Raw genomic sequence first — 25,063 nt, forward strand, 5'->3', positions numbered from 1 at the left:
GAGTGACATTTATGGAAGACTATCAGGGTCCCATGTGGGTAGTGGAGCCATCCAACATGTTTCATTTGCAAGAGGGGCTATACAAAGTAGAGACATCACGTTCACATGCAAAGAAGTGGGAAGTGGGAAGCTCACAGGGACTTGCCGCCGAAGGTTGGTTGGTGTGCTGGACGGAGAGGAGCTGGTGCTGAGAGCGTTCTCAATGTCCTGATCAAGCTGGTCCAGTTTCATGATCAGCAACAACATCGAGTCTAGCCGCACCCTATCTCGATCTTCTCTTATTTCCTGAGGAACAGAACATGTTGTTACTGAATCTGAAAGGCCATTTCTTGGAAAAAATAAAAAGTTCTCTGTTCTTCAATGTGACAAAAAGGACACTGAATAATAGGCAGTCTTCTACTTCAGGGGGGAAGGGAAGTTCTATTCTGTACCATCAATGTGCTCTTCATTGGAAAGATACTGACCACCTGCCAAGAAAGCATTTTACATGCATATTAAATATATATTTTCTAGAGCAAGGCACAATGAAAAGGAAGTATAACATCATATCAGTACTGATACTTACTTACAATTTCCGATTAATTATTCTTGAGAAAAGTTGTATGTTTACTCTTCTTTTGTCATAGTACAAATCAATTATAACATACTAATAATTGTTTGCGGGTTAGACATTTAAGGATGCATACAAGATGATATTTTTGGATGAATATTTCTGAGTATAGTAAAATATAGGAAAAGAATCAAACAAGGCAGGATTGTTTAGTTTAGTTTTGTTTTTTTGCATGGGGCCATTTACTCACTGCTGCTTCAAGCTATGTCATTGCCAGTATTTATTTTCAAGCTTCTTTTCTTTCACACACTTTTGAAAAAAGCCTCCACAATCATATGAATAATGGTTACTTATTCTGAGCTCTCTATAATATAGACATATTTATGGATATAGTTTTGTTTATAAAAGTAACTAAAGCTTCTTATTGACCATATAGAGTTATTTGGGCATGACTGTTTACTATTCTTGGGTGTTCAAATCAATTCAGTTAGTATTAGAAAACTTTCAGACTTTCTGTAATGTGCAAGATATCAGGGTTGGGCAGAGTACTGGGTAAAAGAACAAAACAAAACAAAACATGGAAAGCGCTGTAAGTTTCCTTAGAAGCATAATCTATTGAGGGATGTCACAGGCTCAGGACCAGCCCTTTTGAGGCAAGTCATCATTTGTGACTCATGTTGCCCTTGCCATCTTCTCATCTGTCTGAGATATTTACCTGGGTGAAATCAGCTTTAAAAGGACTATCAGTGGTGACCTCAAAGGGAAACTATATCATGATGGAAGCCTGAGGGGTGCAGGCACAAGGGAGTAATTTGGAGGCTTTGCTGAGGTGATGGGATTAGTAGTGGTATGAATGAGGTGACTGTCTGAATCAGATCTTTTGTTTTGGGCCTTTTACTTTTAATCACCCTAAATTCCCTAGTCACCATTAGGGGGGACCCCAAAGAACAAGGACTCGGGTAATTTCATGGATTCATCTAATGCTATAGATGAAATTAGATTAGCTAATATTAATAATAACTATCTGTTAATATTAATAGCAGACTGTTAATAATAATAATCTTTCACATGTCAAATAATTGGTTAATTAGATTAAGTTGGTCAAAAAATCATTAATTCAGCTAACATGGACAAGTTATTTGTGTAATCTGAACTTGTGCTTGGTTTAAAGATTAATGTCAAATTGAAAGACCTAGTCCTGTTTCCACAAAGTCATTAATTTTGAGAATAAATTAAGAATTTTTTTGAGTTATGTTAATTCCTTTAGGGTACTATGTTATGATTATTTCTTCAATTTCCTTCCATCGTCCTTGCTGTCTAAAACATTTAATGAGGCTCTGACAGAGAATTACAGAACTTTTGTCATAATAAAGTTTTATTGTGCCTAAGAAGGGCCAGGATATTTGCAAACAGACCTGAACCTTACTATACATCATATTCCTCAATGCTACAGAACTTTGTTATATTTAAAAGAATGTTATTTATAGTAAAACCCTGCTTATACCTTAAAATAGAGTCCCAGACATATTAGAGATTACTCAGTTTGATTCTCTTCTAAATAATCCAGTAAATGGAAGAATCTGCCTGAATAGAAGACTCAAAGTCCCCTTAATTACTCCCCCAATGTGTTTACTTATATAATTTCCTTCTCTTTTAAACCAAAGTTGTGTTTGGCAAGATAATGTTCTTTGCATCTCTACACATATCCACGTATGTTTTTGTGTGATTGTCTTTCATTCCCCAGTAATAACATCCTCAAGCACAAAGATGAAGTTTTTCTACCTGGCAGACACAGAGTCAAGTTCTACACTGCATACGCAATACATTTTCAGGAATAATAATAACAATGAAATCAACAGAAGCAAGTGAAATAACACTTCCCAAAGCCTTAGAAAATATATCTTGATATTTTTCCAGCTACTAAGTTAATGTTGGAAAAAACACTATACCCTGCAGCTATCCTAGACCTATCAGTAGTAGCCTCAGAAATAATTTGTTTTTGAATTAACTAGATGCTGAGTTTGTGCTTTAAAAACTTTTTGAAATCCATTGGCTGAGCATCAAATTATTTTAAATTATCTGCCAAAAGAATAAAACAAAACAGCCTTGGTCTAAGATATTTCTTTGGAGAAATAAGCCTATTGATTTTCCCTTTTCTTCATGGATGCTTCCTTATTCACCATCTATTACAACGTTCAGCCTGAAGTGTCAAGTACACAGACTCATATAGTATGTTACACATTAGTTAAACGTCACAAAATTGAGTTGGCTACAAATCAGATGCTTTGGATAAATTTTTTGTCCTTGTTGTTAAAGCCCAAGTATGAATATTTCGCAAAGTTCTAACCTTTCATATGTCCATGGCTAAACTCCAGCGAACAGCTCATGCCTGAAAACAGAGTTGTGCATTTGCAGATTCTGGCGAGGTTGAACCCTACAGTGGAGCTTCCATTTCATGCTGTTACTATAGGCCAAGAAGAGGAACTTCTTAATAAGCGAAGCTGCCTTAGTTCTAGGTATTTCAGTAACTTAACTTAACCCCCTTAAATCAAAGCCAAGATGTGAAATTCTCTCCCTTCCCATCTTTCTTTCCTTCTTTCCTGCAGTCACAGCTATTCTGGGCCAAGCACTATGAAAGGGACAAAATGTTCATCAATGAACAAGAGATAGAAAATCTCTGCTGTCCTGAATATTATAGTCAACATGAGAAGACAAATAATTAAAGTTAACAAATTCATAAATAAGATCGTTTCCAATAGGAACAAGTGTAAGAAGAAAATAAATAGGGTAATGAGGTAAACAGTAACTGCAGGTGGAGTGTCCCACCTTGTAGAGGGTGGTCAGAGAAGAAGTGGGAGTAAATCATGATAGGGTGAAAAAAATGAGGTAGAGGAGAGAAAGATGGAGATAGAGATGGAGAGAGAGAAAAGGAGAGAGAGAGAGAAAGAGAAAGGGAAGGAAGGAAAGAAGGGAGGGAGGGAGGGAGTGAGGAGTAGTAGAACTGGGAAAGCAGTGTCCCACGCAGGGTGAAGAGTGATACGAGGACACTGAGGTAAGAATGAGTTTGGTGAATAAGAGGATTTGAAAAAAGGTTAGAGAAGCCAGGAGAGGGAAAGTGAGTGAGGGAGTGAGTGGGTGCTAGGACAAAATGAGGTTGAATATAAATAGGAGTCAAATTATATTCTGTCATGAAGGTCACCATAAAGAGGTCAATTTTATTCTTTGTGTGCTATGGGGCTATGGGCAGGATGTAAGCAAATGAGTGATTTACTGTGCTTTTTTAATCTTTTAGAGTTCTCACCACATATTGACAACCAAACATTTTTGGAACCTCACCATATTGTATGTCCAGCAATGCCACACGACTAATACACCCTGGTTTCCATTCTTTCCAGCATACAGAAACTATGTTTTGGAAGAACACCAATGACCACAATTTATTGCAAGACACCTTTGAAGCATGTGGTCCAATTCTTTACACTTTTATTTAACAATCGTTCAAGATATGTTTATTGACCATCTACTACGTGCTATACATCATTTCATAGGAAGCAACTGATTTCATATTTGTACAGTTATAATTTTTAGAAATGTTATGGAGACAAATTTTGCCTTCCTCTAACTTCCCAGTTTCTCCCCCCAGAACCAGACAGCATAAGTAGTGCCTATTCCATGAAACAGCCTTTCAAATATTTGAAAAACTATGTTGTGCCCATTTTCTTCCTTTTCTAGGTAAATCCTCCTCAGTTCCTTTACTTCTTATATGACATGTTTTCAAATCCTTATTAGTTCTGTTTACTCTTCTCTGGATATAACTGTCAATGACCCAATTAATGGTTGGTACCAGGATTAAATATATTACTCTACATGTTCTCTGACCATGAAGACAGAGAAGGCAAGTATTTCCCCATGTTCAGTACACCCTCTTTAATGTGGCCTAAGAATTAAGTGCCTGTTTAGAATATGAACAGGCTATTCTTAATGGGATAGCCACAATCTGTTCTTTTAATGAGGAAAAGTATTTCGTTGGCTGTGAGCTGACCTTGAGTCAATGATATGATATATGTCTCTTTTTCCCAGTATGTGTCTGTGTCCTGCTAAGAACAGAAACATCCTGTTGTCTTGAGACTATAACCAGCTGATGTCAAGGCATAGATAATATATGTAGCTACTGTGGAAGAAATCTCCAGTTGTATCTTTTTCAAACACAAGTCAGTGGATACTTAGGAAAATTACACAAGAAACTTCTTTTCAATTTGATTTGTTGTCAAAACCTAAAATGGCCAAGGCACATGGTGTTCATTGGGCAATCCGAAAGATCTCCTTCTTTACTTCCAAGAGCTACTTAGTCCTGGGCAGTGAAGTCACTTTGATCACATGGTATCTGGGGGAGATAAACAGAGTTTTTAGGGGGCTATTCTCTACAGGGACATAAACTGAAATCCTTTGAACCAGAGCCTCTATGCTCCTTCTTTCCTTCCATCTGAAGAATATAATTCTGACCCTCCTCTTTCTCCAGATGCTCTTTATTGAACAACATAGAACAGAGCACACACAGGGAGTGGGGAGGAACTGTATGTTACTGGACATTTCACAGACGGGGCAAACATGAGGTCCAGAGAAAAGGGTGACTCCCTCAGAGACGCACAGGCTCTGTTTTTCTTATGCCAAGCATTTGGAAGAAAACCAAAAAATTCGGTGAAATACCCGGATGCTTCCAAATAGTAGATATTTGGCTCAGCAAACACAGCACTGCCTGAATGTTCTGCTTGTCAATGAGTTGTGGCATCACATAGACAGGCATAATAAATTAAAGACTAGGCCAGGAATAGAACTAAGATTTCCTGATTCCTAATCCAAGGTTCTGGTCCGTACACTGCCTTTGATTCCATACACATCTTACTGCTATTCTGGGCTACTAATGCTCCTTGCTCACCCGTAAAAGAAAGGGACCTTTTAGCAAAAAGCTTGGCTCAATTTCATTCTGAAATTATTTGATCTACAGCCAGCTGGACTAGTATGAAATCTCATATCAGTGTTATAAATTTCATTTGACAATAAATTCCTCATTCTAGACTTTCCTTTCTTAACATAATATCCTGCTTAAAGAACCAGAAAGTTACTAAATCTGTGTTTCTTTAGAAGCAGTGAAGATTTTCATCTGAGGTGACCCACAGAAGCTAAAAATAATGTAATTATTTTATGTCAGAATTTCTAGGCAAGGTAAATAAGTCAGTCTTAATTTTTATTTGGGTGCATTTTAAGATGAAATTGATGTAGACTGGTAATAAAGGTAATAAAAAAAAAAACCCAGCTACTATCTCCCACTTGCCAGATATAGTCTGTTCAAACACAAAAATCTTTGTATATTATCGTTAATGAATAATAACATATGCAATATCTTTTTAATATTAGATGGTGGAGAGAGATAAATATTATCCTCACTTAAAGTTACTACAAGGAATCTTTTAACTGATAGGTAAATTGTGGCTTTACATTAAGTGTTTATGTTCACTCCCTATTTAACTCCTTTCATTTAAAAGGCATGGTGAAGAAAATTGGTCTCCCCTTTGTTCACTTTTTAAACTCCAATGAGGCTTCAAATGGAGCATTTCTTAGCTGGGACTTTGTAAATTGCCTAAGTCTCCTGAACGATTTAGAAGGACATTTATGCAACTGGTCCTAAGGAGCGCCTAGAAGTGGCAGGTGTGAACCGGGAGAGAGCTATGTGGGCAGCAGTTCCTTTCTGTCCAGTGGAACCTGAGGATGACTTCCTCCACTGGCTTTAAAGTCCCATTTTTGGCTGGGATATAATTTCTACCTAAGTAATTTGGTAAGCATTCTGAAACCAGTCTTCACTCTAAGTACTAATATATTAAGTGACCTTGGATGTCAATCTACCTTGGATGCAGACTTAATACATTTATAGACACAAAGTCAGCCTTTCTGGGTTGGTTATTTCTCCTGTGTCATCATGCCTACATGATATCTGCAAATCCCTGCAGTTTTTTTTCTTTTCATTTCTTTTTTCCTCCCTCCCTCCCTCCCTCCCTCCCTCCCTTCCTCCCTCCCTCCCTCCCTTCCTCCCTCCCTCCCTTCTTCCCTTCCTTCCTTCCTTCCTTTAGCATTTCTCAGTAGTTCTTTGCTTGGGCTCATGTATTAAAGGAGACAGGACTTTTTCTGGTTAGAAAACATATGAAAAACATCTATTTAACATTAAAATTCCATAAGCTATTTTCAGGAATGTGATGGTCTTTCCTTAGGTGTGGATAATAAAGAAAGGCATAAGTAAAAATTTATTCCTTTTCCATAAAAATACATGACTTCATTTAGAAAAAGAGTCCTGTATTGACCTGGCTTCTGTCTACTTTTCTAGTTTTACCTCTCATCATTCTCCTTGATCCTGCCCAGTGTTCCTCAAATTCAATCATTCTGAGGACAACTATATATTTCTTAATGTTTTTCTTTAATTAGACAATTTTTACAGCCAAAAATGCATTTTTAGGATCTGAGTATAGACATTTTTCCAAATAAGATGTACAGATGGCCAACAGGTATATGAAAAGATGCTCTATATCACTAATTATCAGAGAAATGAAAATCAAAACAGCAATCAGATACCTCTTCACACCTGTGAGAATGGCTATTACAAAAAAGACAGGAAATAACAAGTGTTGGTGAGGATGTGGAGAAAAGGAAACCCTTGTGCACTGTTGGTGGGAATGTCAATTGGTTGCAGCCACTGTGGAAAAGAGTATGTAGGTTCCTCAAAACATAAAGAAATTGAACTACCATATGATCCAGCCATCCCAGTTCTAGGTATTTATCTGAAGAAAACAAAAACCCTAGCTGAAAAAGATAAATGTATCCCCATATTCACTGCATCATTATTTACAATAACCAAGACATGGAAGCAAGGTAAGCATCCAATAATGGATGAATGAATAAAGAAAATAAAGAAAATGAACAACAGAATATTATTCAGGCATAAAAAAGAATGAAATCTTGCCATTTGTGACAACATGAATGGACCCTGATGGTATGACGCTAAGTGAACTAAATCATAGAGAGAAAGAAAAATACTATATGATCTCACTTAAATGTGGAATCTAAAAAACAACAAAAAAAAGTTGAACTCATAGATACAGAGGACAGATTGGTGCTTGCCAGAGTCAGGTTGGTTGGAGGGTGGTGGGAAAAATGTGTGAAGGGGGTCAAAAGGTACAAACTTTCAGTTATAAAATAAATAAGTCATGGGATGTAATGTAAAACATGGTGACTATAGTTAATAATACTGTATTGTGTATTTGAAAGTTGCTAAGAGAATAGATCTTAAAAGTTCTCATCACAAAAAACCGTAACTATCTGTAGTGCTGAATGTTAACTGGAGTCAATGTGGCGATCATTTTGCAATATGTACAAATAGCGAATCATTACTGTGTACACCTGAAACTAATATGCTATATGTCAATTATATCTCAATTGAAACAATGAATTTTTAATATATAAGTGCTGTATAAAATATAAGTGAAAATCTTATATTTTTCGAATGTGTATCATATGCCAAAATTATCAAAATAAAAAATCCTTATACTATCTGATGTAATCTCACATAAACCACACTATATTTTAGGAAATACTGTACTAGAAGTACAGAACTTTTGGTTTCTCAAATATGCCATGTTCTCTCTCATTTGCAACTAGGATTACAAGATTTAGCAAACAAAAATTATATTTGAATTTCAGATAAATGCAAAATATATTTTTTAGTATGTGTCCCAAATATTCCATGGGATAATATTGCATGGGATATACTTATACTAAAGATGTTTTGTTGTTTATTTGAAATTCAAATGTAACTGGGAATCCTGTATTTTATCTGGCAACTCTATTTTTGACTCATGTAATAATGCTTCTTCTGCTTAACACGCCTCTCCCTTGCCTGGGTATATCAGAGGAAACTCCTTGGTTTCAAATTCCAATGCAGAGGTCTTTCGCAAGGTTGTTTCCTTGAATGAATGAACATCAACTGCCTCTAAAGTTTCATTATACAACTTCAAAGAATGTAAAATTTTTTTCTCAGTATCTTATTCAGTGTTATAATAACCCCAAGTAAATCTAAGACTTGTCACTTTTTCTTTTTAGTAGCAAAATTAAATGTGAAAAATGCATAAGGCTGCTCTTGTGATATTTTTAGGATTACGGATTTACTTAAATTGTTAATGTTTGGTACTCAATCTTCCATGAGTGAGCAAAGTCAGAGTAAATTTTTTGCCACTGAATATTTTCTAACTACTAATTATGTGATGTGTGTTTGTGGCTTTTTTGACATTAATGAAGAGTCCTCACACTGAAGAAGTATGGGAACTATTTATCTAGCCCAATCCTCTCATTTTTTTCCGATGTGATAATAACCTTGGCAAATTAAGACAGTTAATGGCAGAACTGGAAAATCTGAGTCTCCTGATTCAATTCAGCTTTGCTTCCTGTTAAACAGGTAGCCACTAACACTTTTAGTCCTATAAGGCACTTTCTTCAACTCTACAGGTGACCCCAAAGGTTATATTTCCCAAACAAATTCACATGCATTGAGAGATCTGGGCTGAATACACGTAGATTAAAAAATAGACTTAGTCACACATGAGCGGTATCTTCTTATAGTTATCAATCTATACATTTAGAAGATACATCATCCTATTAATGATTTGTTCCTTTCTTCCCCCTTCCTTCCCTTTCTCCCTCTGTCCCTCCTTTCTTTTTCTTTCTCTCTCCCTTTCCTTCCTTCCTTCCTTCTCTCCCTCCCTCCCTCTCTCCCTTCCCTCCTCCTTTTCCTTCTTTTTGTCTTTCTGTCAACAACAAACTCTACCAGTGGTTCTCAAATATTAGTGAGCATCAAAATCATCTGAAGACCTTGTTAAACACAGAGAGCTGCTGACTTAGTAGGTCTGGGAAGGAGATGGAGCATTACATTTTTAGCAAGTTCCCAGGTAATGCTGCTGTCGCTGCTGCTGCTGGGAGCCACACTTGGAGAACCTCTGACCGCACACGGGAGAGCAAAAGTCCTCAATAGTGGCTGATTATAAGTACTCTTGTGTAGCTTTGAAAACTTCCACATGCTAAGGCTCCACCCACCAAATTCACATTCAGTTGGTGTAGCACAGGACCAAGCTAGTGTGTTTTTTAAAAGTTCCACAGATGTATTCAAAGCATAGTGGGGGTTGAGGAACATGGAAATATATCACAGAGAAAGCCATTCCATGGCTTCAGACAAAAATTAGGACAATAAAAATTAGATTCTCCCCCAGAGTAATTCCACAATAAGAAATCCATTAATTCCCTACGGTAACAGATTAATAGAAAACATACAACAAAAAATGTCAAAAAGACACTTATAACATTGAAAACCTATTTCAGACCACTTATTAGTGATTTGATAAATAGAACAACAACAATAAAAACTCAACAATCGGGGCTTCCCTGGTGGCGCAGTGGTTGGGAGTCCGCCTGCCGATGCAGGGGACGCGGGTTCGTGCCCCTGTCCGGGGATGATCCCACGTGCCGTGGAGCGGCTGGGCCCGTGGGCCATGGCTGCTGGGCCTGCGCGTCCGGAGCCTGTGCTCCGCGACGGGGGAGGCCACGGCAGTGAGGGGCCCGCGTACCGCAAAAAAAAAAAAAAAAAAAAAAAAAAAAAAAAAAAAAAAAAAAAAACTCAACAATCATGGTAACGACAAAGACTATACAATATCTAGAAGTAACTGAATGAGAAATAATCAAGATCTTTTATGGAGAAAACCAAAAATGTCACCAAAAGACCTAAAAGAATACTGAAAAAATGAGGAGCTATATGATTGTTCTGGATAGGAAAATTCTTTCTAATATGCTTCACAGCTAATTTGTTGTGTATATTGTCTGTTTCCCCACTAGAATGTAGCAATCGTTGCTTGTTGTTCACTGATGTAACCCAAGAATCTAGAGCAGTGGTTGCATATTGCCACGTAATAAGGGTTTATTGAATGAATGAATGAATGAAATGTTGTCCTTCAATTAATTTATAAACCCATAGTAGGCTAACCCAAAACTCCCATGGGATTTTTTTTTTTTTTTTTTTTTTTTTTTTTGCGGTACGCGGGCCTCTCACTGCTGTGGCCTCTCCCGTTGCGGAGCACAGGCTCCGGACGTTTAGGCTCAGCGGCCACGGCTCACAGGCCTAGCCGCTCCGCGGCATGTGGGATCTTCCCGGACCGGGGCACGAACCCATGTCCCCTGCATCGGCAGGCGGACTCTCAACCACTGAGCCACCAGGGAAGCCCTCCCATGAGATTTTTAATGGAACTTGGAAAGCTGATTCTTAAAGAGCAAAAATAAAGATAAGGAAAAAATCCCAAAGGAAGCAGACAAAAAATCTTGTTTAATATGAATATCTTTAAACATATACAAAAACAGAGAAAGATAATATAATAAACCCTGTGTACCTATCAGCTTAAAGGCTGTCATTATTTTGTCAATTTTACTTTATTTATCTATCCCTACTTTAAAAAACATATTTTACTCACAAATGCTTACATACGATAAATTGGTTTTAAAATTCTCTTGCAAGAGGAAAGGAGTATTAATCATAAATATCTTAAAAACAAAACAAAATAAAACAGAACAATCAAAATATTCTATGAGACACGACAATGTATAATAACCTATAAATGAAAAGACTGATAAAAGTTAAAATACAACTGACAAACTAAGCAAAAATATTTGGATCATATATAATGAAGAATTAAGAAGTTATAAAAAGGCAACCTAGTAAAAATGGTCAAAGCATACAAAAAGGCTATTCAGAGAAAAATTATAATGATTTAAAACCCTAAACTGCACTGGTAATCATAACAATGCAAGTTAAGTAAAGAATGAGAATTACTGTTTTTCACCTATCAGATTGTCAAAAAAGAAAAAAATATCTTGACCATGTCTTCAGAAATGTAAATTTCTGCCTTATTTGGAGGGCAGTTTAGCAGTATCTATTAAAATTAAAGTAGGAGTATCCTTCAACCTGGCAATCTAATTTTAGATACCTAGCCTAGAGAATTACTTGCATACATGCAAAAAATTAGTATGCCCAATACTATTCATTAAAGAATTTTTTCCTAGTGGTCTAAGAACTGGAAATATCCTATGTGGCCATCAACAGAAAACTGTTTAATGTAATGGTACCATAATCCCTTAGATCACTACCCAGTAGCTACAAATATGAGGTAGATTCACATGCACTGACAGAGCCACAATAACTTATCCACCACTTCAATTTGAGTTAGAAAACTGTTTCCCTTGGGAGGGATGCAGCCCCTGCCAAGGTTCATGGCTTAATGAATAAAACTCAGATTACCCATCAGCCCCCACTAAGTGCTTTAGTCTGGTGTCCTTGTGTAGGGCACAGCCTATACAAATGAACTTAGGGCCCTGCTACTTATAGGGAAAGTGCTTCAAGAGGGTTTGTTAAGTGGAGAAAGAAAGGTAAAGAACAACACCCTATAGCATGAAACCCTTTATGTACTGAATGAACACGCACACACGAACACACACACACGCACACACACACACACACACACACACACACACACACCCCAAAGTAAAATTCTGTATTTCTATATGCATACATATAGATGTGAAAAAAAAGATCTGGAAGGATACCCATACTGGAAAATGGGGTGTAGCTGGGAGGGGGCAAAGGGTAAATAAAAAAAAGTTTTGAGACAGATGAAAATGGAAACACAACATACTAAAATTTATGGAATGCAGCAACAGTAATTCCAAGAGGGAAGATTATAGCAATAAATGCCTACATTAAGAAAAAAAGAAAGACCACAGAAAACAATCTAAACTTATATTTCAAGGAAAAATAAAAAGAACAAATTAAGCCCAAAGTTAGCAGAAGGAAAGAACTAATAAAGATTAGAGCAGAAATAAATGAAATAGATACCAGAAAGACAATAGAAAAGTTCAACAAAAGTAAGAGTTGTTTTTTTGAAAACATAAACAAAAGTGACAAACTTTTAGCTAGAGGACTCGAATTAATAAAATTACAAATACAAAGGGTTATAAGAGACTATGGACAATTCTATATTAACAAATTAGATAGCTTAGAAAAAATGGTAAATTCCTATAAACATACAACTTACCAAGACAAAATCATGAAGTAATAGAAAATATGAACAGACCAAGGAGCAAGGAGATTGCATCAGTAATCAAAATTCTCCCAACAAATAAAAGCCCAGGCGAGATTGTTCCACTGGTAAATTCTACGAAATATTTGAAACCAATCCTTCTCAAATACTTCCAAAGAGTGAAAAGGAACAAACACTTCCAAAGACATCTTACAAGGCCAGCATTTGGTTGATACCAACGTCAAAAAAGGACACTCCAAGGAAAGAAAATTGCAGGCCAATGTCTCTAATGAACATAGATGCAAAAATCCTCAACCAAATATTAGTAAACTGAATTCAAGCACACATTAAAAGTGTTCTATACCATGATTAAGTGGGATTTACCCCTGTGATGCAAGGATAGTTTAACATATGCAAATCAATAAATGTGATACACTACATTAACAGAATGAAGGATAAAAATCATATCATTTCAATAGAGGCAGAAAAGGCATTTGACAAAATTCAACACTCTTTCATGATAAAACCTCTCAACAAATCATGTTTAGAAGGAATGTACCTCAAAATAATAAAGGCCATATATGACAAGCCCACAGCTAACGTCATATTTTATGGTCAAAAGTTAAAAGCTTTTCCTCTAAGATTAGGAATAAGACAAGGGTGCCCACTCTTGCCACTTCTATTTAATGTAGTACTGTAAGTCCTAGCCACAAAAATTAGGCAAGAAAAAGAAATAAAAGAAATGCATCCAAATCAGAAAGGAAGAAGTAAAATTATCTCTATTTGCAAGTGATATAACCTTATTTACAGAAAACCCTAAAGACTCCACCAAAAAAACTGTTAGAACTAATACATGAATTCAGTAAAGTTGCAGGATAAAAAATCAACATACAAAATCAGTTGTGTTTCTATATATTGACAACGAATTATCTGAAAGAGAAATTAAGAAAATTATCTCATTTACAATAGCATCAAAAACAATGAAATACTTAGAAATAAATTTAACCAAGGAGATGAAAAACCTGTTCACTGAAAAATATAAGACATTGATAAAAGTAATTGAAGAAGATATAAATAAATGCAAAGATATCCCATGCTCTTGGATTGGAAGAATTAATATTATAAAAATATCCATGCTACCCAAAGTGATCTACAAATTAAGTGCAATTCCTGTCAAAATTCCAGTGGCATTTCTCACAGAAATAGAACAATCCTAAAATTCATATGGAATCACAAAAGACCCTGAATAGCTAAAGCAATGTTGAGAAAGAAAAACAAAACTGGAGGTGTCATATGGCCTGATTTCAAACTATATACCAAAGCTGTGGTAATCAAAACAGTATGGTACTGACATAAAAATAGGCACAGAAACCAGCACAACACAATAGAGCCCCAAAATAATCCAATGAATATATGGTCAACTAATATTTGACAAGGCCACCAGGAACACACAATGGGGAAAGGACAGTCTTTTCAGTATAGCTGATTTCACAGAAATAGAGAATATAACGGTGGTTGCCAGGGGCTGTGGGGAGGGGAAAATGGGGAAATGTAGATCAAAGTACATACATACAAAGTACATACATTTTCATTTATAAGAATAGTAATTTCTGAGACTCTAGTACAGCATGGTGACTATAGTTAATAATACGGTCCTGTATACTTGAAAGTTGCTGAGAGTACATCTTAAGAATTCTCACCACACACACACACACACACACACACACACACACACACACACACACACATACACAAAAGAGTTAACTATGTGAGGTGATAGATGTATTAATTATCTTGATCTTGGTAATCATTCCACAATGTATATGAATATCAAATCATTGCATTGTATACTTTAAGTATATACAAATATATTTATCAATTGTTCCTCAGTAAAGTTAAAAAAAATCATGGATTTAGATCATTTACTTATAGCATAAGTATTTCATTGATCTCTTTTTGATGATTACTAATTTGAAAAGGAATAGCTAGTGAGTAGTAGCTCCCTTATATTATCAAGTATTTCATGCACATATAGCCTCCTCAATTAATTTTTAAAACCCACATCAGAAGAGATGGGGCCTCATGCTTCTCTGTAACCTTACCAAAGGACCTAGCAGAGAAATTGCCCATAGTAGGACTCAAAAGTATCTTTTGATTAATTAACAATTAGTTATCTACTAAGTCCCAATCTTTAGTGAGCATCCACATAATATTGTCAATCGCTAAAAATTAAAGATTCTACAGAGAGAAAGCATAAACAGCTACTATGGGAAATTTCCTTTTTAATTGAAGAGAACTTTTCAGATGCACTGATTAGAACATGTGTTGGCAGTAGAGTGGTTCATTGTTTGTGTCCTTACAAGACTTAGTGAAAACTCAAAAACGTCTTTGTGGTATAATATTTCTGAGGGAAAGGGACATTTGAAAAGTAGCCTTTTGCTTCCAAAATATTGAGGTTACTCATCCTCCAATTCCCTGAGATCATTAAGACCTGTTTGTTTGCTTTTCTCTTGTGCATAAGGAAACCAAACAATGCCTTCTTCTTTCCCAATATGGCCATAACTCTTAACCCAAATTTCTGCCTAGGGAATCTCTCCAGCACACTGAAGAGGATTTTTGTCTTGCTTGTTCTCCATATAAACCATGGGCCCGTGAAAGGAATCCATAAGTTTCTATGGTTTTTAATTCAAATGGTCATGTTCAATAACATGAGTCACCTGTGGAGTTGTCTTGCACCTACTTCCTATAATGAGCAGTAATTATTTAGCTACTTATTGTATAAACACAAATAAGCACAAAGTAGAACGTGACCGATAAAGCTTGTGAGCTAAAGAATAATATTAAATAGCATTTGAAAATGGGATTTAGGTTTGCTTAAAATATTATAATTTGAGGCATATATATATATATATATATATATATATATAGTGTACATATTTAATGAGGGTTGAACAAACGAATAAAAGTAACTTTCTGTGTTTTCAAAAGGTGGGGTTTAAGACAATATAGTATCACTCTTCTCAGAAGCCCAAGGGAGATGGACTAGTACTTAGTGATAAAAATCTGTTATTTTCATGGTAGAATTATGAAAGAGACCACAGAGTTGTAATTTAGAGCTGGAAAGGACTTCAGATGTTTGTAGCTTTTTTACCAATGAAAAAATTGTCTAAGATTAGTAAATCAAGAAACAATTGGCTTGTTAGGTTTTGACTGCAAGAGAGGGTAGTTGGAGAGAAGGTTAAAATATATACCCTAGAAAACTACACACGATTAATGTACACATTAGTTGACAAATGGGTATGTCAGACAATGTGAATCTCTTCTTTTTGAGTGTTTAAGTAACTCTTGGAGAAAGTTTGGCCCATCTGTCCTCTAGTCTGGGTTTCAGGGAGGGGGATGTATTAAAATTTTCCCCATATTGAGCAACTATTAGATCAACAACACTGTGTTGCATACAAGAGATAGAACAAATCTTCTCTTCATTTAAGAAGTTTATATTACACCTAGCAGACTGCCATGCAAACAAGCAGCCAAAACAAAATGGGATGAGTATGAGTTTAGTGCTAGAGCAAAGTGCTATTAAAGCAAAAAAAATAAAAATAAAAAAGAGATTCTGTTTGGGTGATATGGGGTCAGCTTCATAGAGAAAGCAACAATTAAACAGCCTTGAAACTGAATAAGACTCGGAGGGATGGAGGGCATGGAAGTGCAAGGAGTGCTGGGAATATCATAGGACATGAAACATGTTTGAAAAATAGATTTGCATTGATTGAGTTGAGGCATGAGAGACTAGCTCTGGTTAAAGGCTTGTGCAAAACACAGTGAAAGATAAACTAAATGCACAGAGAGCAGTTGACTTGAACTCCACAGGTCTGGCCTGTCCCTCAAGCTTACCATGAATGTACCTTTCTATTTTTTCTCTTCGCCCACCAACTTCCCTTTTCCAGGTCTTCGTTATGATATTTTTACAAGGTAAATAATTGTAAAGTACAAAAAGCAAATGATCTCTTTCTACTCTCTCTGAAATCCCCGTTGCCTCACGGTGTCATCTCTGTCTGGGGTTTCTAGGGGCACAATATATTTCCCCTATTTGTTTCAAGATGAACCTAAATTTACCAGTGAAGTGATGTGCAGAAGTAGATCTGTTTTATAAGCAGGTGAGGAGGGGCCCCTTCTAGGTCGGTAAAGTTTCACCTCACTGTTCTTTTGGTAACAGTTGAGTCCTAGGATAAAGCATTAAAATATTTTTTACATTTACCAAATTTCCAGGCATTTCTTAAACATTTTGTGGTTATTTAATCAGAAATGGCATTTCCAGAGAATTTCTGCTTTGGTGTATGTCATTATTCAATTTGATAAAATTCTATTCAAATTTTATTTAACCACAGATGTTTGCTGATGAATAAATGGTCAAACACATGAGAAAGCATAGATCTTTTAGTAGAACCTGGCACCATTACTGATAAAATAATTTGAAGTACATATTTTTCTACTGCGAGCAAGTTAAAGAAAGGACTGGATGTTTTTATTCTAAACGTCTCCTTCTGAATTTGAAAGCGTTGATCCATTACAGACTTAGAAAGTCCAACCAAGGGGAAAATAAGAATTATGATCTCATTTTTAAGACTGTTATTTGCTGATCAAAATATAACCCAAATGTGAATTTTAGTATATCTATAAAAATAAGAAGTAAATAATCTTAAGAAATGTCTTTATTCCATATAATAGGATTTTAAGGTGGGTATTTCCTTATGTTATTGAAAATAGAAACACATCAATACTCCTCTGGCTGACGGTTCTCACAAGTTTTGCAAATTAAAACAACTCATTGTCCTATCTGGAAAAGATAACAGTAATGGTAAAAAAAAAAAAATCAGATCTCCATTATGTGCCTTAAGATATTTCTTGTGCTCTTGGTCAGAAATTAGTTATTTAATAGAACTGACATCCTTGAGCAAGTATTTATAACAGCCTCTGCATTTAGTAACAAGGCGTGCCAATGCATATTGAATATAAATGGCTGTAAATATGATAATATTTACATATTATCATAATATTAATTGCTAAATTTTGTGAGGAAGTGAGTAGTAAGAATTCTATGAACTTTCTCACATGCCATGTCGCTAAGAATATTGTCTTAAAAGCCCTCCAAGCATTTAGATGGCTCTTTCTGAGTTCCTAGGACACAACGTGCAGTAAAAGAAGAACGGTTAGGAAGAAAGAGCCACTATCTCTAAGGGAAATATGCAAGCACCACAGATGCACACATCAAGCTGCTGTTTCCCACACACCCCACGACTCCTCTTGAGCACAGGAAGGGAAAGAAAAATCCTCTAAAAAATTAACCACATGTTAGTATTGAAACGTTGCCAGGAACGCAGACGACCCTAGAGGGTTTGTTTCAAATCAATATTGATGGAGCCATGTGGGGGGTCAAGAGAGTGGCACATCTTGCTCTCAGAGTTCACAGGACAGAGTATTTTTATTCAGCCAAAGAGGAAAACTCAGAAAACAAACAAACAGTGGTGGGAATGACACAAGCAGCACTAACAGTCTGTCTGACATCTTTAGATTAATGTACAGTGAGAAGGTGGGTCACTATCTCAATCCATCTCTGATTTATACAATCCCTGGGGGGCAGAGGGTTCTTTTTCAGCAGAAGGTCACTTGGGGTATTACAAAGCCCTCCTGGTGATTAAGAAATTGGATTTTGCTGGAATTTCTGAGGTATCAGATCAATATCATTATTATACTGGATTGTAGCAAAAATATGTCACGGTCAAACTAATTGTAGTTTAATACATGTAAAGCAAAAACAACCTACCCCACACCCCCCAAAACACCTAAAAACTATTTCTCCCCCCTTTTTTGAATGGACCAATCTGTATACAATCTGTATACAGATGTCTATGCTTAATATTCCAAGTAATTGTGAAGTAACAGTCATTTTTTCCACATAAAGTAATTGCAGACATTATGTACAGACTTCTAACATAAAGCTGGCAAGCAGTAGACACTCAAAAAATTTCTTTTCCCTTCTTTTCTGAGCCTCAATAGCATTTTCTAAATTACACATGGCGATACAGATGTGAAGGGTTTTCACTAGTAGTATTAGCAACAATTGCAGTAGTAAGTACATACTAATATTTTTCAGTCATTTGAATACTTCTGTATTGTAATAAATACCTTCTTTTTATATCTCAGATGTAATTCTTCTGACTCACTCTCTACATTCAAGTAAACCTTGTGCTTAAGCCTCTTTGCTTCATTTTCTCACTCTGCACCATCTTTGTTCTGAGGATCACAGAATTTAAAGCTTGAAGGAGAACTTGAGACCATTTAGATTACCTTTATCTTTAAACAGGTATGACAATTGAGGCCAAGGAGAGGGTTAGTCAGGACAAGTCTGATCCAGAAATCAGTCCTTACTCCTCCCAGATGTGTTCCACCACTTTCCTATGTACTTCATATCTCAGAGTGACTCCTGACTTTATAGTGCCATTGCCTTATTTTACATATATTTTTTCCTTCTTTTTAAAAATTGCCTACATTTATCTCTCACCCTAGGATTTCCTCCAATTCTCCTTGTCATTATTAGAACGTCTCAAGATTACTTACAATGAGACCTTACTGAAAAGTTTCTTGTTACGTGGGCTTTTCTTAATGTTGTCCAGTGTTAGCCTATAACTTGCCACCTCTAAGGCCTTTGTCCGATGCAGATGTGGCCCAAACTTTAATCTGTATTTTGGGACTTCCTGCTCTTTGCTTTGATTCCACACTCTTGCACTGTCCTGACACTGGACTGTTCTGTTCTGTGCTCTGGTTTCCCATACAAGGACAGCCAGTTCCGCTCCCAAGAATCACTCTACTTTTCACTCATTTCTTCTTTCCTTGAATTTGTATCACTAGTCTAGTTAGTGCAATATGATTTCACACCAGTTCTTTCTAATCGTACAGAATGAGATTTTTTTTTTTTAACATGTGAAGATGAGAAAAATCTTAATCTGTTTCTCTGTCAGCTTGAAATTGATGCTACTCTTCAGCTCAGAATTGACCTCGTTTCCTACTTTGTGTGGAAAATCCTATTCGTTCTCCAGGGCATAATTTATTAGTTGTCCTCTCTATGACTCCTTTCCTATTCCCTTTGCCCCCAGAATTAATCAACCCTTTTGCCTTGCACTCATAGGCCCCTTGTTCTCTTATAGTCATTTTTGTCTATTTTCTTGAAAAAATTGTGAGCTCCTAGGGTCAAGAAAAAAAAATCTTGTTCCTTTAAATTGTATGATTCTCTTTAGGGCCTTTTACAATTTCTAACCTTTCTAGAAAACAAACTCTTAATCCTTTATTAGACTAAAGCTCTCAGATGCAGGAATAATGTCTTCTTATTCCTTTGCACCCCTCACTGTACCTAATAAAAAGTTGAGCACACGGTGGTCACCAGATATACTGACTGCTTGACCATTTGGCCAGAAATCTGGTATCAGAGTTCTCAGTTTGGTCTTAGAGAGACAAAACCTTCTGTACAAATGGATTTGGGAACGAGGGAAGGGCCTGGTTAAAATTTAGGGCTCAGGAAGAAAGGAATTTAGTTTTTCTTATTAGTCTTTTAATCTCAGCATTCCTAGGTCTTTGTGTGGATGTGTGCTGGTGTAGAAAGATAATGTAGCAAAAGAGAACAAAGGAATGGAAGTTAGAAACACATTCACTGGGTCCACTGGAGTCTTGGGATAAGAAAACATGTCATTGGCAAGAGATGCTGTGTGCTCTACTTTAATCATAACTGGGTTTCAAGTACATACGTGGACCTAGCTTAATGCTCCCCAAACTGATATTTGAGGATTTTAGCAGGGACTTTTCATTTGAGATGTAAATAGTTCTGACTTGAGAAAAATGTTTGAATAAACAAATAAATTTGTGAAATTCTCTTTTCTGTGATATTTATTTCCTATAATTGTTTACTGAAGCATTATAATGTTCATTAGCATATTGAAAGCTTTGAGAATTCCTGAAGTAAATAAAATTATTTAGCTTTATTTCTCAAATATATCTGAGCACGGCATCCATTTATCCATTCATTTGTTTTTCACAGAACACTAGTTTGAGGAATGCTGGCCCAACTACTCCAGGGTGACTTGAGTTCGGAAGAAAAGATACTCCCTGGGAGATTGTAGGTCACCCCTTCTCCATCTGCTGGGTCTCTGAGAGGTAAGAATTAAGTTGTCCAAGACAAGAGCTCTCTGGAGACTGGCTACAGCTAATGTTGAAGTAAATCAATTTTAATAAAGCGCTGTTTCTCAAACTTTAATGGACATACACATAACCTGGAGATTTTGTTAAAATGCAGATTCTGATTTAGTAGGCCTGGGTTGGGGCCTGAGATTCTGAATTTCTAATAAACTCCAAGATGATCCTGATGATGTTAGTCCTGAAAAGGCCCTTTGAGTAGCAAGGCAGTAGAGTGTTGAGATGGTAGATAAGGTCTGGGAGCCACTGTGCTATCATGGACCCCAGCCCCATTAGGATTCCAGAGAAAGGGTTGGTGCCCCCCAAGCAAGGAATGCTGGAATGGCAGAACAGGGATCAAGGCCAAGGTTCTGCAATGGCATACGGTATTTCGTTCCAGTTCTGACTTTCTCAGAATCTGATGTCTGTTCCAAGGTATTGTTCTTGAGTGTGATGGGCAGTGGTGCCACTCCTGTCTGTTTGTTCCCCAGTATCTGCCATTCTAGAAAGTCTACGAGTGTTCTGCCTGGCTTCTGTTTGACAGTCTTTGCGTACAAATTTTCTGAGTAGAGACAAAGAGGAATTGGGAAGTTTAAGAAATTAGGAAATAAGTTAGGAAGGAATTATTCATGTTGTTCTTCAAAAGGTCCTCCATATAATCATCCTAAACCATCAATTCAAACTCATTTTCTCCTTTTCCTCAATCCAGAGCTTTTAGACCCATTTAGTCTAGTCTCTTCCTTAGCCTACTCACATGCCGTACTAAGTTCCTCCTTCATGCAAGGACACAGTCTGTCCATCCCTGTTTTCCTTTTCTTTCTAATTCTCACTCAAATGAGAGCCTAGCTCAAGTTCTGCTTCCTTCATAAAGCCTCTCCTGATCATCCCACAGCACACTCTACAGAACAGAGCTGGCACTACTGCTCTTCATTTGCTATTTTAACGTTCTTGGCTCACAGTTACACTTGGGGTTCTTTCAGAACAGGGTACATCTTATTATTTTGTAAATTTTAATTTTATTTTCTTGTTTTCTGCTTTTCTAGCCTCTTGCGTTTTCTACTTTCAAAGCAAAAAAGAGAAAGTTTTATTTTATGTATCTTTTTGCCATGCTCATTGCAGTGCAGAGCATAAAGTAATGCTCAATAAGTATATTTTTATTTATTGGAAGAACTCTTGCATTTCTTTTTTGGTGCCTCTTATTGTGGTGGTAAGACCTATAGATTTAAAAAAATTATTCTACTTGCTCAAAAAGGCACATGAAAATATTGTCAGCTAAGTATAACTCTAAGAATACCAAAATATTTGTTTGAAAAATATGCTGATAATTAATAATGCCTAAATACTTTTATTAATTATTGGGGAAGACAAAATCCAAAGGTTAAATCCCCATTTGTTTTTGATAGCTTTCATTTTTACTTATACATGCCATACTTAAATGCTACCTGATGTCTACATGAGCATCTAAGTGGTTCTCAACCTGGACTAAATATTTTTTTTTAAAGCCTAATGATACCCAGGCCACACTCCTGAATAATTATATCAGGATCTCTGAGGGTGGGACCTACCTCCAGTATTTTATACAGCTCTCTCAGGAATTCCAATGTGAAGCCAAGGTTCCAGCTTTAATCAATAGTTCTCATATTAGAGAATGCATAAAAGTTACCTGGAGGGTTTATTGGAAATGCAAATTCCCCTCTCTCCTACAACTGAGATTCTGATCCAGTAGGTTTATCTGAAAATTTAGATGTGATTGTGCTGCAAGTGGTATTTGAGAAACCAAAGCCCATGAAAAAAAATCAAACAAATTCTAAAAAGAAATCTAAAAGTAAATGCTGGCATAGGAAGTAAAAATGTGCTCTATCCTTCCAATGCTGTTTAGTTACCCTTTACCAGTGGACATGATTGGAGACCTCTAATCTGTGATAGATGCTAGGCCACAATTACACATTTGAGTCCTGGAGGCTTTTCACTTACCAACTAACTGTGCGGCAGGAGACACACTTAAAGACAACAGACCACTGAGACACCTTAAGTCAATCTTCTGAAGAATGATTCTTAGTTATATTTTGAAGTGCTGATCACTGTTTTTTTCTCTGCTGAACTTTGGAAGGTAAAAAGTAGAGGTTCAACTTGGAAATGCACCTTCTTGATTAAATAAAAACTTTGGAAAATTACCTGAAATATTTTGACTTACGAAATTTGGCAATTGATTTAAAAAACTCTATTCAATGGGAAGGCTGAGAAGAATCAATATTATATTGCTTAATATATAAATTCTCTATGTAAATTCTCAATCTTAAAACTAAATGTTATTAAACAGAATTTTATAAACCACTAGATTTTTTGTGAAATGTATTTTATGGCCATTAAATTACCAACAATTGGTTATATTATGGATAAATAGTTATTGAGATAGAAAAATTCACAATATATTTTGATACTTAAAAGCATTAAAACATGGCATGTGCAGTTAACTGCCAGCATATCTAGCTGCATGAAGGACACTGATAAATTAAAAAAATAAGAGAGAATGAATAGACAACAAATGAGGATAAGCTATAAAATCCTCAACAATGTGAGGATAAACTCTAAGATCCACAATTGTTTCTTGCATGTCAGTCAAGCGAGGGTTGATTAGGTTATGGCATTAGTTTGAGTCCCTCACAGAAATACTATTCAAACTAGTTGAAGTAAAAAGGAAGTGTTTTGGGGATATCAGTAAGAGGTCCAGGAGGTGGATGCAGGCACAGATGCATTTAGGAATCTACCAAAGTTTGTGGGTTTTTTTTTAATCTTTGTACACTGAGTTTTTTAAAAACATAGTTTTTATTTTATATTAGAGGATAGTTGATTTACAATGTTGTGTTAGTTTCAGGTGTAGAGCAAAGTGATTCAGTCATACATATACACACATCCATTCTCCCTCAGATTCCCTTCCCATACAGGTTATTACAGAATAGTGAGTAGAGTTCCCTGTGCTATACAGTAGGTCCTTGTTGATTATCTATTTTATATATAGTAGTGTATATTTGTTAATCCCAAACTCCTAATTTATCCCTCTCCCAACCTTTCCCCTTTGGTAATCATAAGTTTGTTTTCGAAGTCTGTGAGACAGTTTCTGCTTTGTAAATAAGTTCATTTGTATCATTTTTTTAGGGAATACCAAAGTTATCACAACTCTGTCTCCCTTGTCTCTGTGATGGCTTCATTTCCAGGTAAGTTTTCTCAATGTGATACCAAACATGGCCACCTGGGGCTCAAGACTTTATTTGAGCTCAAGATACTTTGAAGATAACCTTTCTTAGAAAAAGTACTCTCAGAAAACAAAACAAAGCAAAACAAAACGGGATAACTGCGGCCAGGGGGATAATTTATGGCTGGCCAGAATGGGTGACATGCTTACTCATGTCTAGGGCTTGGGATAGAGAGTTGCGGGTGGGAAAACAGGGGGTGCAGAGTGGAGGGAAGGGGGTCATGTGATTGACAGTCTCCTAAGGCCAAGTAGAGCAGATATAGAAATAAAAATATTCTGGGCAAATAAAAGTTAATGGCTTCCCACAATAGTTAGTATAGAAAATGAGTCCAAAGAAAGGAATATTTTTTGACCAGATCTTAGAAATTCATATGTAACATTTTATCACAGCTCTTGTATCTGTCTATTTCAGTTAGTGGCTTTCTGCCTCCCTATTATATTTTCTTTTCAAAAGTAACAAAATATGTATTTATTGGAAAGCATTCTTAGGTTGACATTTTAAAATGATGGAGCAAATTTAACAATATCAACAGGCTACTAAATTTGACCAAAATAAATCCACTTTCTCACAAATTGTAATCAACTCAACAACGCATTATGTTGAAAATGAAACCTAATTAACTATAGTCAGCTTCATAACGGATATTTATTGCATTTCTTCAGCTAAAAGCAAATGTGGATGGATGACAGCTTAAAAAATGGTGTACATGGTAATCATGATCTAGTTTGAGAGCAAAACATACACCCAAGAAAAATTAGTGTGAACAATTATAAAACAATTTATCACCAATCACTAAATGATATAATACATCCTATATACACTCATGCTAAAAAGAACATTAGAATTCTCATTTTAATCCTACAGTTTTATAAATCCTATAT

General features: G+C 36.1%; 1 protein-coding gene across 3 annotated transcripts in view; it reads right to left on the minus strand.

Annotated features, from left to right (window-relative positions):
• Positions 1-25,063, minus strand: part of DLC1 (DLC1 Rho GTPase activating protein) — a 401,830-nt gene that overhangs the window by 303,503 nt on the left and 73,264 nt on the right. For all 3 annotated transcript variants that reach the window (XM_079908969.1, XM_079908968.1, XM_079908970.1), the window contains one exon: positions 136-285. In XM_079908969.1, coding sequence (XP_079765095.1) covers positions 136-285 — 150 coding nt within the window. The remainder of the gene's footprint in view (positions 1-135; positions 286-25,063) is intronic.

Source organism: Stenella coeruleoalba (assembly GCF_951394435.1).
Source record: "Stenella coeruleoalba genome assembly, chromosome: 21".
Classification (NCBI taxonomy): domain Eukaryota; kingdom Metazoa; phylum Chordata; class Mammalia; order Artiodactyla; family Delphinidae; genus Stenella; species Stenella coeruleoalba.